General features: G+C 39.3%; 1 protein-coding gene across 1 annotated transcript in view; it reads left to right on the top strand.

Moving 5' to 3' along the window:
• cntn3a.1 (contactin 3a, tandem duplicate 1) overlaps window positions 1–21,961 on the top strand; it is a 77,744-nt gene that overhangs the window by 45,954 nt on the left and 9,829 nt on the right. Inside the window, exons 7-14 of the mRNA XM_084917349.1 lie at window positions 9–111; window positions 688–872; window positions 3,258–3,397; window positions 6,952–7,081; window positions 9,279–9,429; window positions 13,908–14,035; window positions 16,386–16,561; window positions 20,799–20,916. Of these exons, the coding sequence (XP_084773475.1) occupies window positions 9–111; window positions 688–872; window positions 3,258–3,397; window positions 6,952–7,081; window positions 9,279–9,429; window positions 13,908–14,035; window positions 16,386–16,561; window positions 20,799–20,916 (1,131 nt within the window). The remainder of the gene's footprint in view (window positions 1–8; window positions 112–687; window positions 873–3,257; window positions 3,398–6,951; window positions 7,082–9,278; window positions 9,430–13,907; window positions 14,036–16,385; window positions 16,562–20,798; window positions 20,917–21,961) is intronic.

Below are 21,961 nucleotides of genomic sequence, written 5' to 3' on the forward strand. Positions count from 1 at the left end.
AACTGCAGGTGTGATGGGCGAATATGAGCCAAAGATTGAAGTGCAGTTTCCTGAAGTTGTCCCCGTTGCTAAGAGCTCCACTGTCAAACTGGAATGTTTTGCACTTGGAAAGTACGTCCCGCTGTGAATTGTTACGCAACTTTCATAACTACACACTGAGCTGTTTGCTTTACTATTGTAAGCTGCATGGTAAGAGCAAAAAAAATGCTCTTCTTGTTTCACAGACTGTAAAGAAAAGAAACACTCACAACTTCATGTTTCAAGTTATTTCTACTTAAAAGCACTTTATTGCTAATATTCATTATTCTTTCTCATATATTAAGCGAAGGTAGATCTCAATAATATACCAAAATACTCATTGGCCATTGTTAGTTTTGCAGCCCTAATATTTGAAAGTTGCTTTCAAAGACATTTGTGAAATGCATAAATTTGTATAATTGAAATTGTGCAAATTTAATAATTGTAGAAAGATGAAAGGCTGAAAGATTTTTAAATTCTACACGTAATATTTGTACAAGCCTTCTTCATTTTTCTGTTACAAAAAGGTAGCTCCATATCCATATAAGTCAAATAAACAATCAACAACCAATGAATATATTAGCATGGACTGTCACCAGTTTATTATGTTAAACACCAGTGTTGATATATGTTGTTTTTGCGTGTGTGTGTGTATTTTTGTGGTTTTAGCCCTGTGCCAACAATCAGCTGGAAAAAAGTGGATGGAGCCTCCTTTACCAGGAAGGTGGACATAAATAAAGCCAGTGGAGTTTTAGAAATCCCTTACTTCCAGCAGGAGGATGCCGGGATGTACGAATGTGTGGCAGAGAACAGCAGAGGAAAAAACTCGGTGAAAGGAAAGCTGTCTTATTACGGTGAGCAGGAGCGCGGTTTGCCTGTGTTTGATCTCAAACTTACCTTACTTCACACCTCTCAGAGATTAAAAAAATATCTCATGCCTTCAACCTGTCAGTCTTCTTCCTCATATGTCATGTAGTTTCAGAGACTTTTACCAAATCCTTTACCCACTGATTCATAACCTTATTTAAACCTCTTCAGAGGTTCACTGCTCTGAAGTATGATTGAAAATCTTTCAAACAGGAGTGCGCCGTTGGCGTGGAGTGTAACAGAAAGTTTTATATGTTGTCATGCAATCTGTGGTTTTTATTAGAGCCTGTATACAACTGCATCATATAGTGGGATGTGGTAGTAAATTAACCTATTACCAGTAGTACAGTTCAGACAAGCTCCTTATTGAGCCAGCAGGTAAGACGGGGCACACAGATTTATACCACCTTTCAGAGAGGCGTGATTTTTCCTTCACCACACTGGACTTATGGACCATATTCTGAAAAAACTTTTAGCAGTCCTTGATTAAGTATTTTTATGGTTTTTCTCTCCATTATTTTGCAGTTTATGCATTGATGATATCTGCCCACGAGTCCCAATAGGGATGTGCTTGAGTGAAATCATCAAATCCAGATTTTTCTTTCCTGTGAAGGAGGATGTCTTTGATATGATAATAGGGGTTTTTTTTTGCAGGAGCTGTGGGTTAAATGAAATGCTCACAGTACCTGTTGGTAGGCTGAGGACTGAATATGCATTACTCCAAGCAGTAGCATGGCTGACAATGCTTAAAATAAGTAAAATGATCGAGTATTATGGTCATGTTCTAAACAAGGTAGTGATTTTTCAGCAACTTATAGCTAGAGCGCTGGCCTCTGTGCCTCATCTCAGCTACAGTTGTGGGGAAGTCATGTTTCTCTTTGTAAGATTTAAGTCGTGTCTCATCTCAAAGCCCCACAGATTGACCAGCTGCCAGGTGATAAAAATCAGTAATCTCATTTTAAAGTCCCATAGACAGGGGCTTGTGGGACATCCATCAACTCTGCAGAAGAATAGAAGAATCAATACGGGGATGTGGAGCTAGTGACAACAAAACAGAACAAGCATAGTAACAATAAGGGTCGGCCTCTCTCCTTTCATTCCCCGCTTAATTGTCCTTCTGCAGTTCCAGAGGGTTAAGTAATCAGATCATGGTTTACTGCATTTGAATGGGCTCAGTCTCAATCAGATTGACTTTGTGTAGAAGTCACTTGCATGGCTTCTTCCATTCCATTATGTTATCTCAGACAACCTCATTTGTAATGTTGTTAACAGGCTGTCATGCACTCCTGTTTCTATAGTCACACATTTTCAGTACTTTGCACATTTACTATACTAAATGTACTTCCCTCTATCAAAAAGATCATTAAAATAACCATTTGATAACAAAATATTATCTGATCTCTACTGAACAGGAAATGCATCCATAGCTACTCATATTGCTTTACAAAGAGTTGTATTCACAGACACAGTAGTCCATAAAAACAGCCATCCTTTCTTCCATATAAAGATTTGTTGTTTCTTTTTCTTTTATGTTATTAAACAGCAGAATTTTTTTGTATGGCAGTAACCCCACCCCTATTCTAAGGTTCATAAAATGTGGTACAACTAATTTATATTGATTGTCTTATTAAATAATCACATTTTGATCTGAAATGACACCATTTATAAAACACTGTATTTTAAATGGAAAATGATTGGCTGGAGTTGCTGTACGTGGGTGAGGAGCTCCTTTGCAAAAAAACCTCCTTGGCACTGAATGTGCCATAGGTGCTACCACTTTATGATATTATTATTATTACATTATTAAAGTAGCACACCTAATCAAGCCAACTGCCTGACTGACTCTCATTGACCCTGGCAGGGCGTCATGCATTTGCATGGGTGCTTCCTGGGGTCCATAAATCTTATACAAGGTGCGGCAGGAAAACCACCATTATGTCTTTAAATTGACATGACAAGTGTCAAAAAGTCACTTGCCTATGTTACCAACTGCACTGCGGAAAACAAAGAAGCAGAGAGCCATTGTTAGTCTCAGTGGACCTGCATCTTTTTAAACTTCTACACTTTACCGTGGATGGTCTCACCTATTCACTATTGATTTTTCTCTGTGCTAACCTTATAAAGCATTACTTATTTATATATTTTCCATGTCGAGGTCAGCTTCAAGTTAATTAGGAGTACATTTATGATTTGTGCCCTTGAATGCTTTTTAAAGAAGTAATTGCCGTGCTTGGCTAATTCATAGATTTTTTTTTTTCAAATTCCGCTGCTTGAGGTAATGCTAAGGCATGTGTTTAGGTATAAAGTGTTAATTAAAAAAAATATATATATATATATGTGTGTGTGTGTGTGTGTGTATTTTGACTTTCTAGCTGCACCTCACTTTACTGAAAAGCCTCAGGATGTACAAAAGACCATTGATGAGACTCTGGTGTGGGAATGCAAGGCCAGTGGCAAACCAAAACCCTCGTACCGCTGGCTGAAGAATGGAGAGCCTCTGGACTCCATGGAGGTAAAATGGATTTCTTCCTAAACTGAGATTTCTTACATTGCTGCAAAGACACATAAAAAAAAGCCAATTCCCTCCTCTGTGCAGCACTGGCCCCCACAAAAAAGCACAACAACAATAGAAAGAAACAAATGAAAAACAAATTAAAATAATACAAAATGGGTAAAAAAAGAAAAGAAAAGGATCTTACCTTTGATCATAAAATCAGTCTGAAACAAAGAAGCATCACCTTTTCAGACTGAATTGTCAAATTAACTTTGGCTGAATTGTCAAACACTGAAGATTCTTTGAAACAAGATAATCAAATGATAACTCTATTTTCATGCCAGAAAATCAGTTTAAAATTGTGGTTGTGCAAATCACTTGCTGGCCAAACTCCTCTGCTGTTTCAGGTGGTTGGTTGTAAGACTTTGCAACATAGCAGCAAAAAACAGAACAGTTTAGGTATCCTGCTTTTTTATTTTTTCATGTACACGTTTTAACCACACACATAATAAACATGTACTGTGTGCTTACTTTTCTCCTTAGATTTGGTTCCATAAAAGATGCATTTAATTACCAGCATAAAAACATACTAATTTGTCCTCTCCACCTCTAATCAATACCAAGTAGTACGAAGGTGTGCTTTGAAAACAAGCACATTAAGACTACTGAAAGACTGAAGTATATAGGCTGGTAGTTAAATGGTATTGTTATTGTTAGCAGCATCTCAACAGCCCTTAACCAGTTCATTGGGTGGAGATGAGCGTAATTTAATGTGTAAGATGAAAGGTGATAAGATCACAGCAGATTCCTGCAGTAACACGCAGTGCATCTTGGTTAAAGGATGCACTGCGTGTTACTGCGCTGTTTTGCTGGGATTCACTTTGCTTCGAAGCAAATAATGCTTCCAACTCATAGGCTTGTACTTGGCAAGAACATGTCAATTTGAAATGCCTCTATTTGCTTGAGACTAAATTTGGCATCAAACGTGTGTGTGTATGTGCCGGGGGTGGGTGTTTGTATGTGTTTTGCAAAGGAGCCAAAGTGATGCCATTTTCTGCCTGTCATCAACTGGGGACTTTGTCGACAATTTAGCGCTCAATCTCACTCTTATCTGCAACTCTCAATTTTATCATTAAGTCTCTCCTCTCTGGGGAGGGTGAGAAATGCCTTATCATCCAAAGTGCATTTCACATTTAGGCAATTTGCCTTGTTTTGTGATATTGTGCTGCTGGAGTGAGTGTGCTTTCTGCCGAAAAAGACCAGCTCTAGAGAATCACAGTCACCGATTGTGTCAGAATTTGGGCTGGGTGTAATGGGCTCAAAACTGGACAGTTCCTATTTTGTTTGGACATGCCTTTAAAGGGGGGGCTGGTGGGGTTTTGTTGTCTGGAACTGAGATAGGTACCCCAAATATGTGGCACTTTAATTTAAGAGCTTAATGTCAACACAGAAGCACCAAGGAAGATTACGTTTTTGCCATTATGACACCAAAGTATTAATCTGCAAAGTCTGTATGAGGAGCAGCTTAAGTCTGTATCTGTAAAAATAGGCAATATTGTTTTAAACATTTTATCTCTGACCCATTTCAAGTTTTATGCTTAACCACAGGAAGCCCTTATCATTCCACATGCGCATTTGCAGCATTGATTAGTAAATAACACTGTAAAACTTCCTTTGGCAGGTAGCCAAGGTAACATATTCTCTGTACATGTGGCTATATTAATGAGGTGGGGTGTTACCATTTTCAAAATGCCACCGTCAACCGCGGCAACAGTAAATCAATTTCCAAACCCAAAGGTCAGCAGTGTAGAAGGAGAGGGAGCAGGAGGGGAAGGCCAAGGGGGGCATTTGTTATTCCTCATTAGAATGGATCAGTTCTCTCTCCCTCCTCTCTGTCTCAGCATCCTCGGCGCTTTCTTTCTCTTTCTTAAGCTATCTTTCAAGCTTTTTCCTCCCTCTCCACCTCATTTTCCGTCTGTTCCAAGGGAATTAAATGGCGCAGAGGAGAGCTGTCACTTCAAAATGTCACCCCGGCAAAACAAGAACCCATTCATACTTGTACTTTTTTCACTACACTACCAGCTCCGCCTTTTAGTTACATACACGAGAGATGTTTTCTCTGCCTACGACCCTGCAAACCTGCTACGTGCCTTCGGCAGTTCTAATGGTGTAGTTGCATACTTGCGACAGTCTAGCTACTATAGGTGAGCGATAGGATCACTACAAGATACAGAGAAAGCAGCAACAAGGTGCCCATGACTTAACTTTTCAGAGCTCAGTTTGATAAAGTGTTCATTTCAGACACGAGTCAAGCATAATTAAAGATGCTGATAAAGTAGACAATGCCACAATTTGTCTTCAGTGCTAAGGAGATTGTGATAGAGCTACCACTAAGTGTCAGGGTACAGAATAGTGCAGAATGGCACCAACCCGTGCTTTTATGGGTTCATAAGTGCACAGCCCTGGGCTTGTGCACTGTGTAACCTGAAAAGAACCATCTATCATCTATTCAAAATCCTCCCTCTCTTTGTGGTCCTCTCCCTCTCTCTCTTTATCATTTTCTTTTTTCCTTGAATACACATACATGCATCCAGCCGTAGCCAAATTTATGGGACTGCTTATTTTCCACCTGGAAACTGCTAGATGCATGAACACCCAGGACACCCTCTGGCGGTGGTTTTAGTTGCTAGATCAGCCATGTCTCTATCTTGTGACTAGTCGTCAGAAAGAACTCTATTTGAAAGTCCTCTGCGGTGTCACAGACTGACGTTAAGGGACAGTCCTTGTCTTTTCAAGTGCCAGTGCTGTAATGATTCCAGACGACAGACAGACTGGCGGCAGGACCCTCTGGACTACTTTGTCAGAGGCATTAAAAGGTCCAGCTACACTCTATGGAAAGATCAAGGGCAAGAACAATGAGTGCTGCCACAATTAAATTGGGGTAACTATAAAATGGGAGAAACAAGAGGTGCCAAACCTTGTAAAGGTCAAACGAGCAGTGGAAAGTGAAGAACTTTGTATCAGTTTTATTACGAAGGTGTTTTTGAAGGTATATGTATTCATTTTAAAACAATTACTAGCATTGTATATCTATATCTATATATATTTATAAACTATGTACTGAGTATTTGGTGGAGTAAAAAAAGAGTCAGCAGCAAGTTTGATGTGCTTGATTTTAATTATTGTTCTGTAATGAATGTTAATTAAATCTCTCAATATAGCTCTGCCCACTGTAAATCTTTTCAGTCTAGCACTTTTACTGTATCATATACTTGTTAAAATACTAATTTTACCGTTAGAGACGTGCTGTCAAGTTCTCCTCGGTTTCAGTAAAACACCAGTTGAAGTGCAGAGTACGTGGAGTACCAGAATACCATCTAAAAAGATGGTGGTCCTGATTAGATGCAAACCTTGGAGTGTACTGGGGCATATTTTTGCACCTGAGGCAAGAACCTTCAGTTGCTTCCTCGAATTTTCTCTAAAGTTGTTTGTTGTCTGGCTGTTGAGCAGTTTTCATTTCAGATCATTTTAAGTATTTGATGCATGCATGTGTGTCTTTCTGTCTCCAACAGGACAGAGTTCAGGTGAATAATGGAGTTCTGACAATCAGCAGCTTGAACCTGGCTGACATTGGCATGTTCCAGTGCGTGGCAGAGAACAAGCACGGTCGAATCTTTACCAATGCCGAGCTGAGAGTTGTAGGTAAGACCAAAGATAGAAAGCTGTTCATTTGTCTACATTAACAAAACAGAATTTAACCCAAGGCTATATCTATTATACCTGCTAGAATAAAAATGCTAAATACATTTTTCCAGTAACATTCTCCTTTTTTACTCTTTCATAAAAGTCTTTGCAATACAATAAATATGAGTTTTCTTCACTCTGTGAAGGAGACTGAGGAAAAAACACAATTATTTCTGAAGTTCTGTTGCCAGTAGTTCTCTAGCTCTGTGCACATGACCTTATTTGATGCTTGTCCATGCCTAGCAAGGCCGAAGTGACTGACATGTTATTGGACTATAAACTGAGTGTTTGTGTATACCAGGATAAAACAACTATATGTTGAATAGTTATATATTATGTTATTCAAATATCATCAGGCAGAGTTTTCAACTAGATGGTCAAGAGGCACATGATAAAATGTCTTGTTTCAGACAGATGATGACCTTAGAGGGTGCACTGCACTGATACCAAGCATAACATAAATAAGAACAACTTTTTACTGTCAATTATGCAAATATGCTCATTATGCACAGTTTCCAGAATATTACCAGAAAACCTCCACTTCTTGTGAAGTTCATGGATCACATGCGTTAGTGTTTTTGATGTATGGTTACTTTCGGTAGATGCAGTGTAATTATGGAAGATGAGGCATGTCTCAAAGTACAGCTACAGTAGCTGACACAATATGCAGTGTATACTGTAGAGTTAGAGTAAAAGGCTTTTGGTTTGGAGAAATTGTCAAAAGGCAGGCACATAATTGGCAACAGGAATTCAGGTCAACAGGTAGTACAAAAAAACCAAGATGCTGAAACCATCTGGGTACGAAGAGCTGAAAAAATGTATTCCATATCTTGTCTGGTATACTTACTCATTTGGCTCTGCACATTTGGGCTATTGTTTTGGAAACAGAGTGAATCCTTTTCCTGCAAACTGCATTTTTGGCGTGTGAGTTTGATGCAATAACATTTGTAAAACTCTCAGGAGCAATGCCACGGCTCGACAGATGAGGTTTAAACGCTTTCTGTTCAGAAACATATCTAACGCTGACAGTCAGCTGAACATAAAGTAACTGCAAGAATGCAGACAGGGTCGATGATGTAAAGGTCACAGAGCCGCTTGGCTTAAATGTTTGGTGCGAAGGTCTAAAATTACTGTAGCAGTAAAACAGTCACCACACAAGAGCTTGGCCACCAATTGTCAGCGATTACTAATACCTAATGCCAATGACTTGTTGTATTGTCACAGAAAGTTATCTGGATTTGCATATTACATCAGAAATATAATGAATAATTAATAAATAATTTCAGTTATAAGACATCTAAATATGTTGGAAACTTGAGTAGGTGGATTTGTTTATAATTAACTATGTTAAGCTTGCCTGGCTAATTAAATTCAATTATTATTATTGCTTTTTCTCTTTTCTCAAGTACAGAATATGACAGACATTGGTCTACGCGGCCTGCTTTTAAGTTACCCATTATAAACAGATTGTACTGAAAGTCCCGAGGTCATATAAACCACCCATGTAAACAGAGAAAACGAGGAAGACAGAAACTCTTGGCTTGCTTTTCACACAGAGTGTCAAGAAATAATTGTGAGGGGGCAATATGTGCATAGGTGCAAGCGTACATTGTTGTATAGTGCTGCATACGCACGTGCACCGGCATATGTTGGCAGGTGCTCAGCCATGTCACTGGCGCCAGGCTGTGTATTCACTTTGAAGAGCTTTCTGCTGAGTAGTTTCGCATACAAAACAGCTCCGGACGACGGCGCCTTAGTAATTAAGGCCTAAAGCAACAGCAGCAAAGCCTCCCTCTTGTTTTACATTCGCTCGTTTTGCTTCAGAGTCCCGCGGTTTTATCTTTAATGCATAATGTCTTCCTAAGGAAATCTGGAAAATCACTTTCTTTTCAAATAAAATGTGCCACGTCTGTTCTCCTGCATTTACGGATGCATTACAGTCTTTCCATGTGTGGATATGTGTGTGTTGAAAGAAAAGGATGTGAGAGCTGACCTGCCTAATGGATTTAGTGACCTGCGTGTTTTAGGAAGCTCAGGCACTCCAGCTCTTCCACCTTGCTCATCGGTCTCTTTTTCTCCCTTTTCTTTTTTTTACGCCTCTCTTGTCTCCCTCACAGTATTCACATGCCTTTCCACTTTTTTTTTTGTCCACCAGCAATTGCTCCAGACTTCTCCCAGAACTTGTTGAAGGCCCAAACTTTGGCCCGACAGGGTGGCGACGTTCTAATCGAATGCAAGCCCAGGATGTCTCCTCGAGGCATGATTTCATGGCGGAAGGGAAAGGAAGCCCTGAGAGAGAGCCACAGGTAACAGGTTTCTTTGTGTTGAGCTGTAAGTGTATTGAGTGGGGGATCACTGTTGTTTAGCTTTTCTGCTTTACTTGCAGAATGGTTTTTTATCGATGTATTCAATTTTTCCCTACTTGATATTCAAGTGACAAATAGCAAAGAGTAAAATCACAGTGTGACACAATGCAATTTGAATTGCATAGTGTGCTCTCTCCCTGCTTTCTGTGTTTCCTTCCTGAACTCCGTTGTAGTCTTCAGGCTGTGCTCAAAGCTGAGTTTCTGCACTGTTTACTTAAGGTAATTGGGCATTCCTAGACTGCGGCACTTGGATCGATGCACTGATCCATCAGCTCATTAGCTGCATGTAAGGCCTGGAGGGTCATTAGAGCACAAGTTAGACGATGAGCCAGACCACCAGCGAGACATGGAAGGAGTGAAATCCCCAAAAGGACGGATCAATTGATGGCTGCTGGACATACATTCTTTTATGATAGTGTTGGTGACACAAGGGAAACTGGCTACACACCTTGTTTTATTAAAAGTCAGGTTAAGTACAGATCAATGTGATACCGCTGTGTGCTGGAGAGCATAAGGCAAAAGGAAAAACAAATGTTAATCAGACAAGAAGGAAAAACAAGTCTTCCCCTTGAGACATAATACTGGCTAAGATACAAGTAGGAAGTAAAGTTAGTGACTGATGGAGATTTCTACTGTTTGCTCACACAATGCAGCAAATGGATGCATGCAGACATTCACTTTTCCTCAATAATGTGTTTTTTGGGGCAAATATTTTAGGTGTACTGCTTTAATCTGCCATTGTATGATAGTAAATCACTCGCTCTCTGTTTGACAACATCTGTATTTTGAACAGCAGTGCACCAGCAGTAGGTAAAGCTCGCCTGCTGGCAAATCCAGTGATGTAGCAGGGGTTCACATTTCTCTCTTGACATGGGATTAATTGTTCACCTGGCCCAGCAGCTTTTCCACATCTAACCTCTGGGATACCCACTGGCGCTGCAGTGGGGGGTGCCGGAGGTTTTGTCATGTCTCGGCTCTCCACTGCAAGAGTGTAGGTTTGGAAAATCATGGGGTTCAATTTCTTCACTTCAGAGAAATATTTTATTTGCAGCAGCAAATGGTTGCAAATGGCTGATAAATATTGGGACCAGCTTGCAGATTTATCACCCTCTTAAGCATTGAAGGAAATTGCATCCATACTGCATTATCAATAGTACCTATAAAGGCCAGATTTGCCCTGTGGGATTTAACGTTAGAGCCTTGCCCTGAAGTGGGAAAGATGCATGCAAGACGTTAGGTTCTGACATTATTGCAACATCTCTTGCAAGCCTATTCCCTTGTTCCTGGCTCATTAGCATTTACTTTGCTCCACATCGAAATGGGGGCTGTTACCAATGCTATTACAGCAGTGGCACAACACTAATCCATCCCACTGGCTCAACTAAAGTACCCATAATTCCTTCTAATCTTCCAGGGATAATGTTTTCAAGGATCTGGAGTAGGAGAAAACAAATCAACTAAGAACAAGGCGGGATCTGATTAATGAAATCATGCAGGGGTGATACCTACTCCAGCTCGCATTTCTAGTATTCACAGTATAATGAAATAATTTTATAACAGGGTTTCTGTGCACTTATGTGGAGAACTTTGAAGTCAACGATAAAGTGCTTACCTTAATTTAATTTCAGCGCTGACCACTGCCAGCTATTGCAAAACGGATATAGGAAATAGCTCTCAGGAATATTACCTTTAGATTGAACCACAGTGCTTAAGATCGTTATGCTAAACGGTAGTATATGTATCACTTTATCATGTAATGGGAATCAATTTATAATCCTAGTACTCAAAGAGCTTTCCAGCTGTGTTTCCAGAATGTGCTTCACTTGTGAGTGACACAAGTAGTACCCAAGTATACTGCAAGTTCGTAGTAATACGCTGAATTAATTATGCAGCGCTTTTTAAGTTGGCTAAAGTAATGTTTTTCATTTACAGCCTCTTGATTTTTGTTGCACCATGGAGAGACAGTGCAGGCTTTTAGATCACAGCCAGAAGCTCACTTTAACACCAGCCAGAAAGGTTGAAGTAAAGTGTCTGTTTACTATATCACACTGCTCAAGCTTTTATGTGCCCCACAAATTTCCCCAGTGCCTTAATTGCTCCAGGGCAACCTTTTAAAGGAAGGGGAACCAAGCAAAAGCATTTCAGGCTGATAATTCTCCTTACATCTTTATCCCACACCTTTACTTTGTAGCTTTGGTGAAGACGAGGCCTGACATTGTCTGCTGCACTGTTTAATGGCAAGTGTTATCCGTGTGACATCTCATATCCATAACTCTTTGTTATAGCCCATTACAAAGGAAAGCCCTCAGTTCAGTTTGGAGAGTATACCCCCAGCTCCGTGGGGAATGGGCACCGTTGAAGGGGCTAATGTATTTTAACTCCTTCAGCCTTTGATGCGACACAGGTCATTTTAAAACATTTTAACGGATCCACGTTGCCTTAAAGGGACCTTTTAAAAATCTGCGTTCAAGCTCCCATTTCATACCAGTTATTTCTGAAAACCTGGCCTCTAACCGTTACTCCATAATGTGCAGTTCAGTTGATGATGTGGGAGCTTCTAGTGTGGGTTTGCAGGGCAAGACATTTATTGACAGGATAATTGATTTGTAAGGATACAAATATGGTCAGAAGATTGTTGAAAGGCAGTATCAAAAATTGTTGGGAGATAATTTAATCAAATTGTCATGACCTTTCCGACCGAAGAAATAAACCGAAGACAGATTTTCCACTGCGGTTCGGCTTTGTAAAAGAGATGACGCCGAAAGATTTTCTCCTTTGCATCCATCAAAAATGTCAATAACGCATTTTGCCTTCGAGTGCTGAGTGTTTGTTCTGCGTTGTAGTCTCTTCCTTTGACAAATTAGTTTTCAACGCAGAAATCCTGACACATGGCAATAATCATGTCTTCCGTTTTGTCAGTTAAACCATCTCATCCCAATCTAAGTGTAACATCTGTTTCACATTAGGAAATTTTAATTTGTGCTCATGAGGCTTAATGAGTTTGTAATAACTTTGACAACACCCGAACAAATTAGTTCAACCAGCAGTGGCTGTCTTGCACGACCGGGAAAGTTGAGTTTTTTTATTGTCTTTTTTTTTTTTTTTTTACAGTTTGCTATTTTATTGAAGACTGCAGGGACTTTTTCTATATAGCTTCCCCTCTGGGATGATCAGGGTTGGTGGAGACAGTGTGGACATTTCAGCAAGTCACATTCAGAGTGACAACTGAGAGATGGCTTTTTGTAACAAGTAGTTTGTCATGCTTCTGTGCTTATTTTCCTTCTCTCTACAAAGTACAACAGATAATGAGCGACAATTATAAATAAATAATGTAAGTTTACGCCTTCATTATTTTCTGTGATAATCAAGATAAGTGAAAAACAGCAGATATCCTGTTTCTCTAATCATGGCAAGCTAAGTGTCTTGAGTAAGCAATGCGTGTGATAAATTACATCTAGTAATTAAAGGAAAATCAGAGATGGCAGTGGAAATGTGTTTTTTAAAACCCAGCAGAAAGGTTAGATGCTAACTTTAGGTGCTTTGCGACATATCAAACCAATCTCGTGTGAGTGATATATGATAATGCCATGATGAAATATGGGTTTTGAAATGAATGGTTGTGTTGCCCTGTATGCTGAACACATGAATAAATCCTTTTAGCTTTTAATCTGAGCATTTGTTCTCCAGCTTGTGGCCAATTTTTTCTTTTTTTTTCAACAAGGCAAAAGGGTGCTTTTTTGGCATCACATTAAATAGAATTAATCAAACCCTTTTATTTCATTATTTTGTACCTCAATCACTTGCGCGGCCGTACTTTTCTAAAGTGTTTGGTTGCGTAAGGCGTTAGTGGATCTCAACAAACAAGTTTCCCACTTACATGGTTTTTTCTCCCTCTTTTATCCTCCGTTCTTGACTACATTCAAACACATCGTAATGTGGCAAGATGAATTTCGTTAAGCCTATTTTGTAACATGTTATTTGTTCCCACATTTTCAGTGCATATTCAAGGCCTTGCTGACACCGACATGCTTTTAAGACCTGTTTTCGAGTGTTTTTAGTGCTGCTGGAGTGAGCGGCAGCATTTTTGTGATTTCCTTTTTTCCCCATTTCTCAGCTTTCCACGCTTGTTATATGCCAATAAGAGCAGAGAAAATATTTCTTGATTTCTTTGATTTCTGTTTACAGTTGGTTGGTTTATAGTCAAAAATTTAAAGCATCTACTACTACCAAAATAGCACCAATAGCCACCCCACAATAACAGCGACAGGTCGTGCAGGCACTGTTAATGCTAGGTTCCTGCTTATGTAAAAGCACTGAAAGGCTAACAAATTAATCAGATGATGAACTTGATGTTTTTATGCATTTCAAATATACAGCATGTAAAAATGTGTAATTAACTTTTGTTTTACCCTTTACAGAGTTATGGTGTTGGATAATGGAAGCCTGCGGATCTCCAATGTTAGTAAATCGGATGCTGGAATGTACACATGTGTAGCCAGAAACCAGTTTGGAGTAGCGAGTAGTGCTGGCAGCCTTTTGGTAAAAGGTAAAAAATTGTTCCCTATGTCTAAGCACACTAACAGTGTCTATGTCCCCCCCCAACAAGTATTTCATTAATGAGTTTGTTAGCTTTTGTTTGTTGAATCTGTTTGTATTTGTATTTTCTTCAGTTTTTTTCCATCTAGCCTTTGCACTAAAGTAAAGCATTTACTTTATGGAAAAACCTCAAGCGAATAGACGTCTGCTTTAAAGCTGTGAGACACAGTGTTACTCTTTAGATGAGCACTGAGCATCACTGCAAAGCTGAGGACCAAACAGCAAGGCAGAATTCCTGGTGAACTGTATACAGTCCAATTAGTTGATTGACGGTGGCTGGAGGAATTGGAACATGAGGCCCATTGAATTCTTGCACCATTATGTTTAATTCATACTTTTTTTGCAGAGTGGCACGTAGCCATGTTTAGTTTGTTGAAGATTCCTTTCCCTTTATTTCGGGCACTTTTGCCGAGCAAGGAATTTTCTGGGTCTTTCTAAAAAGCAGAGTCAACAACACTGCTCTATTAAAATGCCTTTTGGTGATTCCTCTTCACAAGTACTTTAAATTGCAAATTGCTTTGCAAAGAAGCCCAATTTTGCTGTCTTTTTTCACCCCACAGCCTCTTTACACATAGCAATGAATGCAGTATATATATATGTGTGTGTGTGTGTGTGTGTGTGTGTGTGTGTGTGTGTGTGTGTGTGTGTGTGTATATGCATGTGTGTGCCTGTATGTGTTTTCTGTCTGTGAAAGAAATTTTATTCACAAAAAAATGCAGATTTATGATATTAATCAGTAATTATTCTATAGTAATGCTTAATTAGTTAATTAATATATGTCCAGATAATTTGTTTTGTGTTTTGGTTTGTTCATTTTTAGGGTTTTTTTGACAACCAATGAAAATACATGAAATGGCAATTTTATAGATCCTGTGCTATATTTAAAATCTCAGTGTATTGAGTTATCGAAAGCAGAACATGCTCCAGTTCCTTACATTTGTTATTTCCGAAACATTCAATTAGTACAAAGTTGGAATCATTTTTATTTTTATAAAAAAAGAGTCTCTCCTTCTCTGCTTTACAGAGGTTCATGCTGAGCTTCAGTTCATTGTTTGGCTGTCAGTCAATCCACTAATCACTCTGCATTACCTTCCCAGCACCAAGCAGCTGAAAAACACCGTTAGTTACCAGTTAAGGATCCAGTCCTGATGACTGAAAATGAATCCTGGACTTTATCATCTGCCCACAAATACAACTGCGCATTAATAAATCTTTGTGTGTAATTGCTGGATGGGTAAACAAGCAGCCTAATTAATTTGCCATATCAATATGAAAGGTGTTCCATCTGTGTGTGCTTTCTATCCTCCTGTCTCCTTAATTGCAGATAATTGGCTTTCACTTGGCTGCTCAGTGGTAAATCATTCCTAAGATTTTACCAGGCGCTGATGGCTGATGTTCCACTTCTGGGTTATTTTGACTCTATTGAGCCTCAGTCGTGCTGTTTAGGCTTCAGCACCTCATAATGTTGATATTCGGACAGATCTCTGTATTTCCTATTCTAATTCGAGCCGAGACGCTGAATTAATTTCTAAACTTATCAACCTTCCTCATGAGTGTTTGAGCATATACTGATTTTCGATACGTTTACACACTGGTGATTACCATGTGCAGAGCACACCGATGGAAACGAGGCGGCCGGTTTATGATTTTCCTTCCATTTGTAATAGGAAATAAACGTGACACGTCGGAAATCGGAAGCAGAAAGTTTTGCTTCACCTATTTTGCATCGAGCCAAGCTTTCCCAAGAATCACCTGGAATATACTTTCATGACCATTCGGTTCTCCTAAGGGGGTGAAGATAAACAAACAGCCTTGTTTTGACAGAGAGAATATAGACCTTTACTCCTCCTGACATGCTGCACTGGCTTGCCTGTCCATTAGATGCTTATGACATGAATGCATAATTCACATTCAGTCTGGTTTATGGACCTCTCTACTCTGTACTGAACCACACTCTGAACTGCACCACAATCCCTGCCGCTGAATGAGACGGCAAGCTGAGACGACCAAAGATTATGTTGATGTGCATCACACCGGGGATGAAATAGGATGGCTTTTTGTCTCACATAAACAGAGCTAAATTGCAGACTCAGAGCTGACCTGCCATAATGGTGTTTGAGTTTTCCTTTGCACTTGTTTATTTTACTTCTTCTCTGTTAGTTATTGATATTTAAGACCATGGTCCTGTTTTTGACACAGGGATCTAAATTATTTGAAGTATAAATACATCAAATAGGAAGGAGGTATAGGGAAACCAGCACGTATACATGGAATGGTAAACTGGTTCTCTGTGTTTACAGAGGCAACTGTGATTACCAGTCCAGCAGGTCATCTGGATGTGACTGTAGGTGAGAGCATTGTCCTGCCCTGTCAGGTATCGCACGACCCAACTCTTGACCTCAAGTTCACCTGGTTTTTCAACGAGCAGCTCATTCACTTTGGAAGCCACGGAGCTTATTTTGAAAAAGTTGGTGGGGTAAGTACAACTCCGGGTCTGAAGGGAGGTCCAGACTGTGGCTGGAGGGTAGAAAATGATGGAAGCACGAGCTATCGGCTAGAGGCTGAACATGAACATCCCCTTTAGATCACAATAATAATGTGAGCTTCAGAAGCCACGCACACATCTACACACAATTATCTGATTTGAGTTGTTTAAATGATGTTTGACGTTCATTACAGAAGCACTACAAAACAGATGAAGCACAGATTTCCTGCCTAGATGTTTTAAACTCTTCTGAGATGTAAAACAAGTACTTCTATGTCATCCCCCTCTTTTTATGTTTTCTTTTGACAGCAGTGACTTTGTAAAGCTAAAATCAAAAGCATACCATCAGAGGGGGAGTTTAAAGAAAGGCCACTTGGGAAGCATTTCACTCTCTATATAAGAACAACATTCTCTACATACTAATTTTTTTTATTACAGATGAAAAGCTACAGATAATTGAACCTGGAAATATTTGGACATTGACATGGTTTGGGTCATTTTATGGCTGTGGTGAAATAAAAAAGATTTAACTGAAGTGAGCACAGACTTTTAGCTTTTATTCAGAAATATCATTGAAATGTTTAGGTTCAAAATTAATTCAGCTGTGCTTGTCTTATTGTAAGCATGCGTCACACTGCTTCCACTGTGTTTCACATAGAATCATGTGTGTTTTGGAGTCTTCTCCATACTTTGTTCATCTGTTCATAAGATTACCTTAGACTTGAGAGAGCATCTTTGTCATGTTATGGGTTTACAGCAAGCCTTTTCAATTCTAGTACTACCTTTTACCTGGTGAACGGAATAATGAAGGAGTCGTTAACATTTCCAGCTTCTGAGTTGTACAAATGTGTTTGCTTCCTTAAAAAAAAAGTTAGACGCATATTGAAGAATCTTTCCTCCAAATTCAATATGACTAATCTGAAATTTAAGACAAAAATCTTTACATTTAGCCATATTCAGCTAGCTAACTTTAATTGTGGTGGTGTCCAAGTCTACGTATATCCACCTGACTGTGTATAGAGTAAAGTGACACACAGGGAAGTAGTTTGTACGCATTTTTTAGCAACTGTATTCCAGCTTCAGCTTTCACATTTATGATGAATCATGCATCCTTGATTGTTTTTTTTGTGTGTTTTTTATTATTATAACAGAACAGGAGGACGCTATTTTGCTTGTTCTCCTTGTTAATAACACCTCCTACATTGACAAAAGCAGCAACCAAGAAACTCATAATGCATTGCTCAGCCATGTGTTACGTGTGATCATCATCTTTTAATAAGGAAAAGCAATTATAGGGCCCGGGCTTCTTGTTTTTCTATTTCATTTTTTGCTTTTGTTTGTTTGTTTGTTTGTTTTTGGCATGATCATAAACGACAAGAAACTTTGCGGTTCAATATAGCAAACAAATCAGACTCTTGCATACACCGAACATGCTGACATGTTGTGAATAGTTGCGTTATTAACTTACCTCATGTGTTTTGCATAAATGCGACTTTGTGGATATGCTTTATGTATTTATTTATTTATTTTTGCAAAGCTGTCTGCCTTTTAATATTCATTGAGTCCTCCGTGAACTCGAAGAGAGTGAAGCCTCTACATAGAATAAAAGCGAGTCGTAACCTTATCCGTAAAATAAAAGCTTTACAACTGTAGATACTTTAAGATCCAAGTGCTGTTCCACTAAATGTTTGAATTTCAGTATTTGATTTCTACTTTCTGATGCCCTCGCTGACATTTTTTCAGCAAAGCTCAGAGTGAACTGAAAAATGTCAACTGCAAGTCGCTGAATGAGTTAACTGTAAAGTTTTATGTCACACTGTGAGTTTTGTTAACTTGCCAACATTTTACAGCTCAAAGAGAAGCTGTGCTACTTGCGTCTTATAAAGGTAATCGCTTTAAATGAATGGATGTTACTGATAAATTGTGTCACTCATGGAAAAAAGAAAAAGAAATGTTAGCTAAAATGAAAAAAAAAAACCCAACAACATGAGACATCACCCTGTTGTGGGGTTTAACACTGTTTTTATTAATATCTGTAGATTTCAACCTGCAGAACCTCTGAAACAGCTTTTATAAAATCAGTTCATGATTTCCAGATTCCCTTGTAAACCTCTCTGACTTTTAAGGTGCATATTATTCTCTCTATTGACACAAAGTTACGGCCAGACTGAATTTTTCTGATTTTGAATCAAACACAAAGTAATTGAAGTGCAGATATTCCGTTTTAATTCAAGGGGTTTATTAAAAGATAAACATTTAATATGCAGTTTAGCGTTTCTGAGGCTCAAAAGTAACTGGACCATTGATTGGTCCTTTGATTGATGACAAGCAGATAAAAGGTCTGCTGGCTCAAAATATTGTATTTGCACTTGGTCCTTCCAATATGAGGTCCAATTAGAAGCCAGTGCAAGTGAAGGAGGACTCAATGGGCTGAAACAAACAAACAAAAGTAAAAAATAAATAACCTAAATAAATTTAAAAGGAGTAAAAACTTTAAATGTGGCACATTCATGAAAATAATAAATGCACTGGGAAGAAAACATCTAAAAGTCTCTGCAAATAGATAATGACCCATATTTCCCAATGACTAAGCTGGTCACCTCAACACAATAGATCACGCAGAAAACAAAACTGAAGGCAGAGAGAACCATGAGCATTGGCTGTGGTAACAGTATTTTATGTATGTCACGCTGGGCAAGCAGTATAAAAGGATATTACTTGACATGACATTGGATTTGTCTTGTTCATATCTATTCTTATTTTAAAAAATAATAAATAAACATTTAGAGAGGGAGCAGAACTCACCTGTGACTGTGAAACAGCTTGCGAGTCAATTGTCCAGTCTCTGAAGGTGGGGGACAATTTATGAAAATGGCAGTAATTCAAAAACAAACAGTCAATACAATAGTTTCATTAAACGTCTTAGATTAAACTACACAGGCCTTAAGGACACTTTGAAGGTTTGATTTAAGAACCACTGTGGGGGTATATAGAGGTTAAAAAAAAGCAGAGTTATTGTCCAAATACTTATGGACCTAAATGGAAATGGGTGCTGCTAGCTGCAGCTGTCACAGCCATTTCAGGCACAAAATAAGACCTCCTCCTGGTGTAGCTCTGAATATCTGAGCCTGTGCTTCCATTTCTGTTGCTGGAACAAATACTTTTTTAAAAAAATAATTATTAAATCAAATAGAAGTGAAAACCTGCTGAATGGTAAATGGCCTGCATTTGTATAGCGCTTTTCTAGTCCATAGGACCCCAAAGCACTTTACACTACATTCAGTCATTCACCCATTCACACACACATTCACACACTGGCGATAGCAAGCTACATTGTAGCCACAGCTGCCCTGGGGCGCACTGACAGAGGCGAGGCTGCCGGACACAGGCGCCACCGGTAGGCAAACATGGGGTTAGTATCTTGCCCAAGGATATTTGGCATGCAGCCAGGAGGCAGCCTGGGATCGAACCACCGACCTTCTGATTAGTGGCTGACCTGCTCTGCCACCTGAGCTACAGCCACCCCCTAATCATGCTGAGACATGATTAGTAATCAAACCTTGGACTACAAGCAAAACCAGAAATCTTGCTTTGTATTTATCTTTTGTATCCATGACTACACTTTTTATGAGTTTTTCTAGCAGTCTCACTTGATATTGCAAGCAAGGTTATCTCACAATAACGTTTTGCATACTGAGAGATCTGTGGCCTAATATATTCTTGCCTATGTTATTTTAATAATGGTGGCGAGTATCAAAGAGTGGATGACTTGGAGCAACTGAATTTTTATCTCTTTAAAATGTCCCTGATTATACATCAAAGTAGTTACCAAGTATCATCCTGTTTCACAGTTCCCTACTTTCACAGATAAGACATCAACTTAACATTAGCTCCAACTTTAAAGTTCAAAGCTAATAATGCATTTGGCATTGGATGGTTGTCTGCAGAGTAAATGGAATCAGAGAGAATAAAAGGGACGAAGCTGAAAGAAGCTTTTTAATACCTCACAAAGACCTGTGCTCATAAATGATGAAATGATGAAAAGCAGCACTCAGTCATTTGGTGTGTCCCTGGACTCATGTTGTACCTTTTTCCTTCATAATGCAAGGAACTGGATGCCAAAATAAATCACGACAAGCTCTTTTCCTTGATTTTGCAACTTTATAACACAACATTCTGTGTTATTCCCTTTTTTGTTTTGTTTCTCCCCTGACATCTGGACCAGCAGCGATCGGATGGTGACATTATGATCCGGAATATTCAACTGAGGCATGCTGGGAAGTATACCTGTGCTGTTCAGACCAAGGTGGACAGTATTTCTATTGCCACTGATGTGGTTGTGAGAGGTAAGGGAAAAAAGCAGAAGATCAAACCCAGATATTTTTATTTAATAACTTTTTTCTTTCAGAATTTCCAAACCTGAACCAGGGCATGCAATGCCCTTATCATTGTTATTGTCTAACATTTAAACAATGTGCGTATGGACTTATGGATTTTTGGACAATATGCAACTAGTCCCTGTATGTACCGTACACATTACCCATTTAACTCCAAATATAGATACAACAAATGTGTTCAGGGCGGAGACCCTAAACCAGGGGTCTCGAACTCCAGGCCTCGAGGGCCGGTGTCCTGCAGGTTTTAGATCTCACCCTGGGTCAACACACCTGAATCAAATGATTAGTTCATTACCAGGCCTCTGGAGAACTTCAAGACATGTTGAGGAGGTAACTTAGCCATTTAAATCTGCTGTGTTGGAACAAGGACAGATCTAAAACCTGCAGGACAGCAGCCCTCGAGGCCTGGAGTTCGAGACCCCTGCCCTAAACAGATAAAAGTAGTAGTATTGTGTTAGATCCAAAGTACAAAGTTGTTGTATTTTCTTGTATTCTTGCATACTTCCCAGTAATGATTTTGTCTGAACTATTGAGAAAAGTGAACCTCTTTTGGTCGTGTCTGCAGCGAGAGTCTGGGGCTGCTCAGGCCAAAGCTAAAGCGTTACATTTAGATAAATGGAGCTCGTTCATCAGTTCTCCCTCTTACCACTGCTGAGACAGACCAGCTCTGATTACGGTCGCAGCTTTGGGATAACACAGCTGGCTCTGTGACTGTGGCAGCAGCCGTGGATGTGCTTTGGTTATTATTTTTGGCGATGACACATTATGGTTTTTTTTAATGGGGCCAACAGTGACAGTTTAGTAGTTAATTGTAGCAGCTGGACATATTCATACAGTGCCACCATAGACTGAACCACAGCAGCAGCCGAGGTCTGAAGAAAAACCGCATGCATCCACGGCTTCACCTGTCACAGCCAGGCGGAGCAGCTGCAGCTGTGCTCTTAACTGGGGCTGTACTGTGGAAGATCGGCCTCTTAAAATGAGAAATGAGCAC

Source organism: Perissodus microlepis, chromosome 20 (genome assembly GCF_051167445.1).
Source record: "Perissodus microlepis isolate ML-2025 ecotype Zambia chromosome 20, ASM5116744v1, whole genome shotgun sequence".
NCBI lineage: Eukaryota > Metazoa > Chordata > Actinopteri > Cichliformes > Cichlidae > Perissodus > Perissodus microlepis.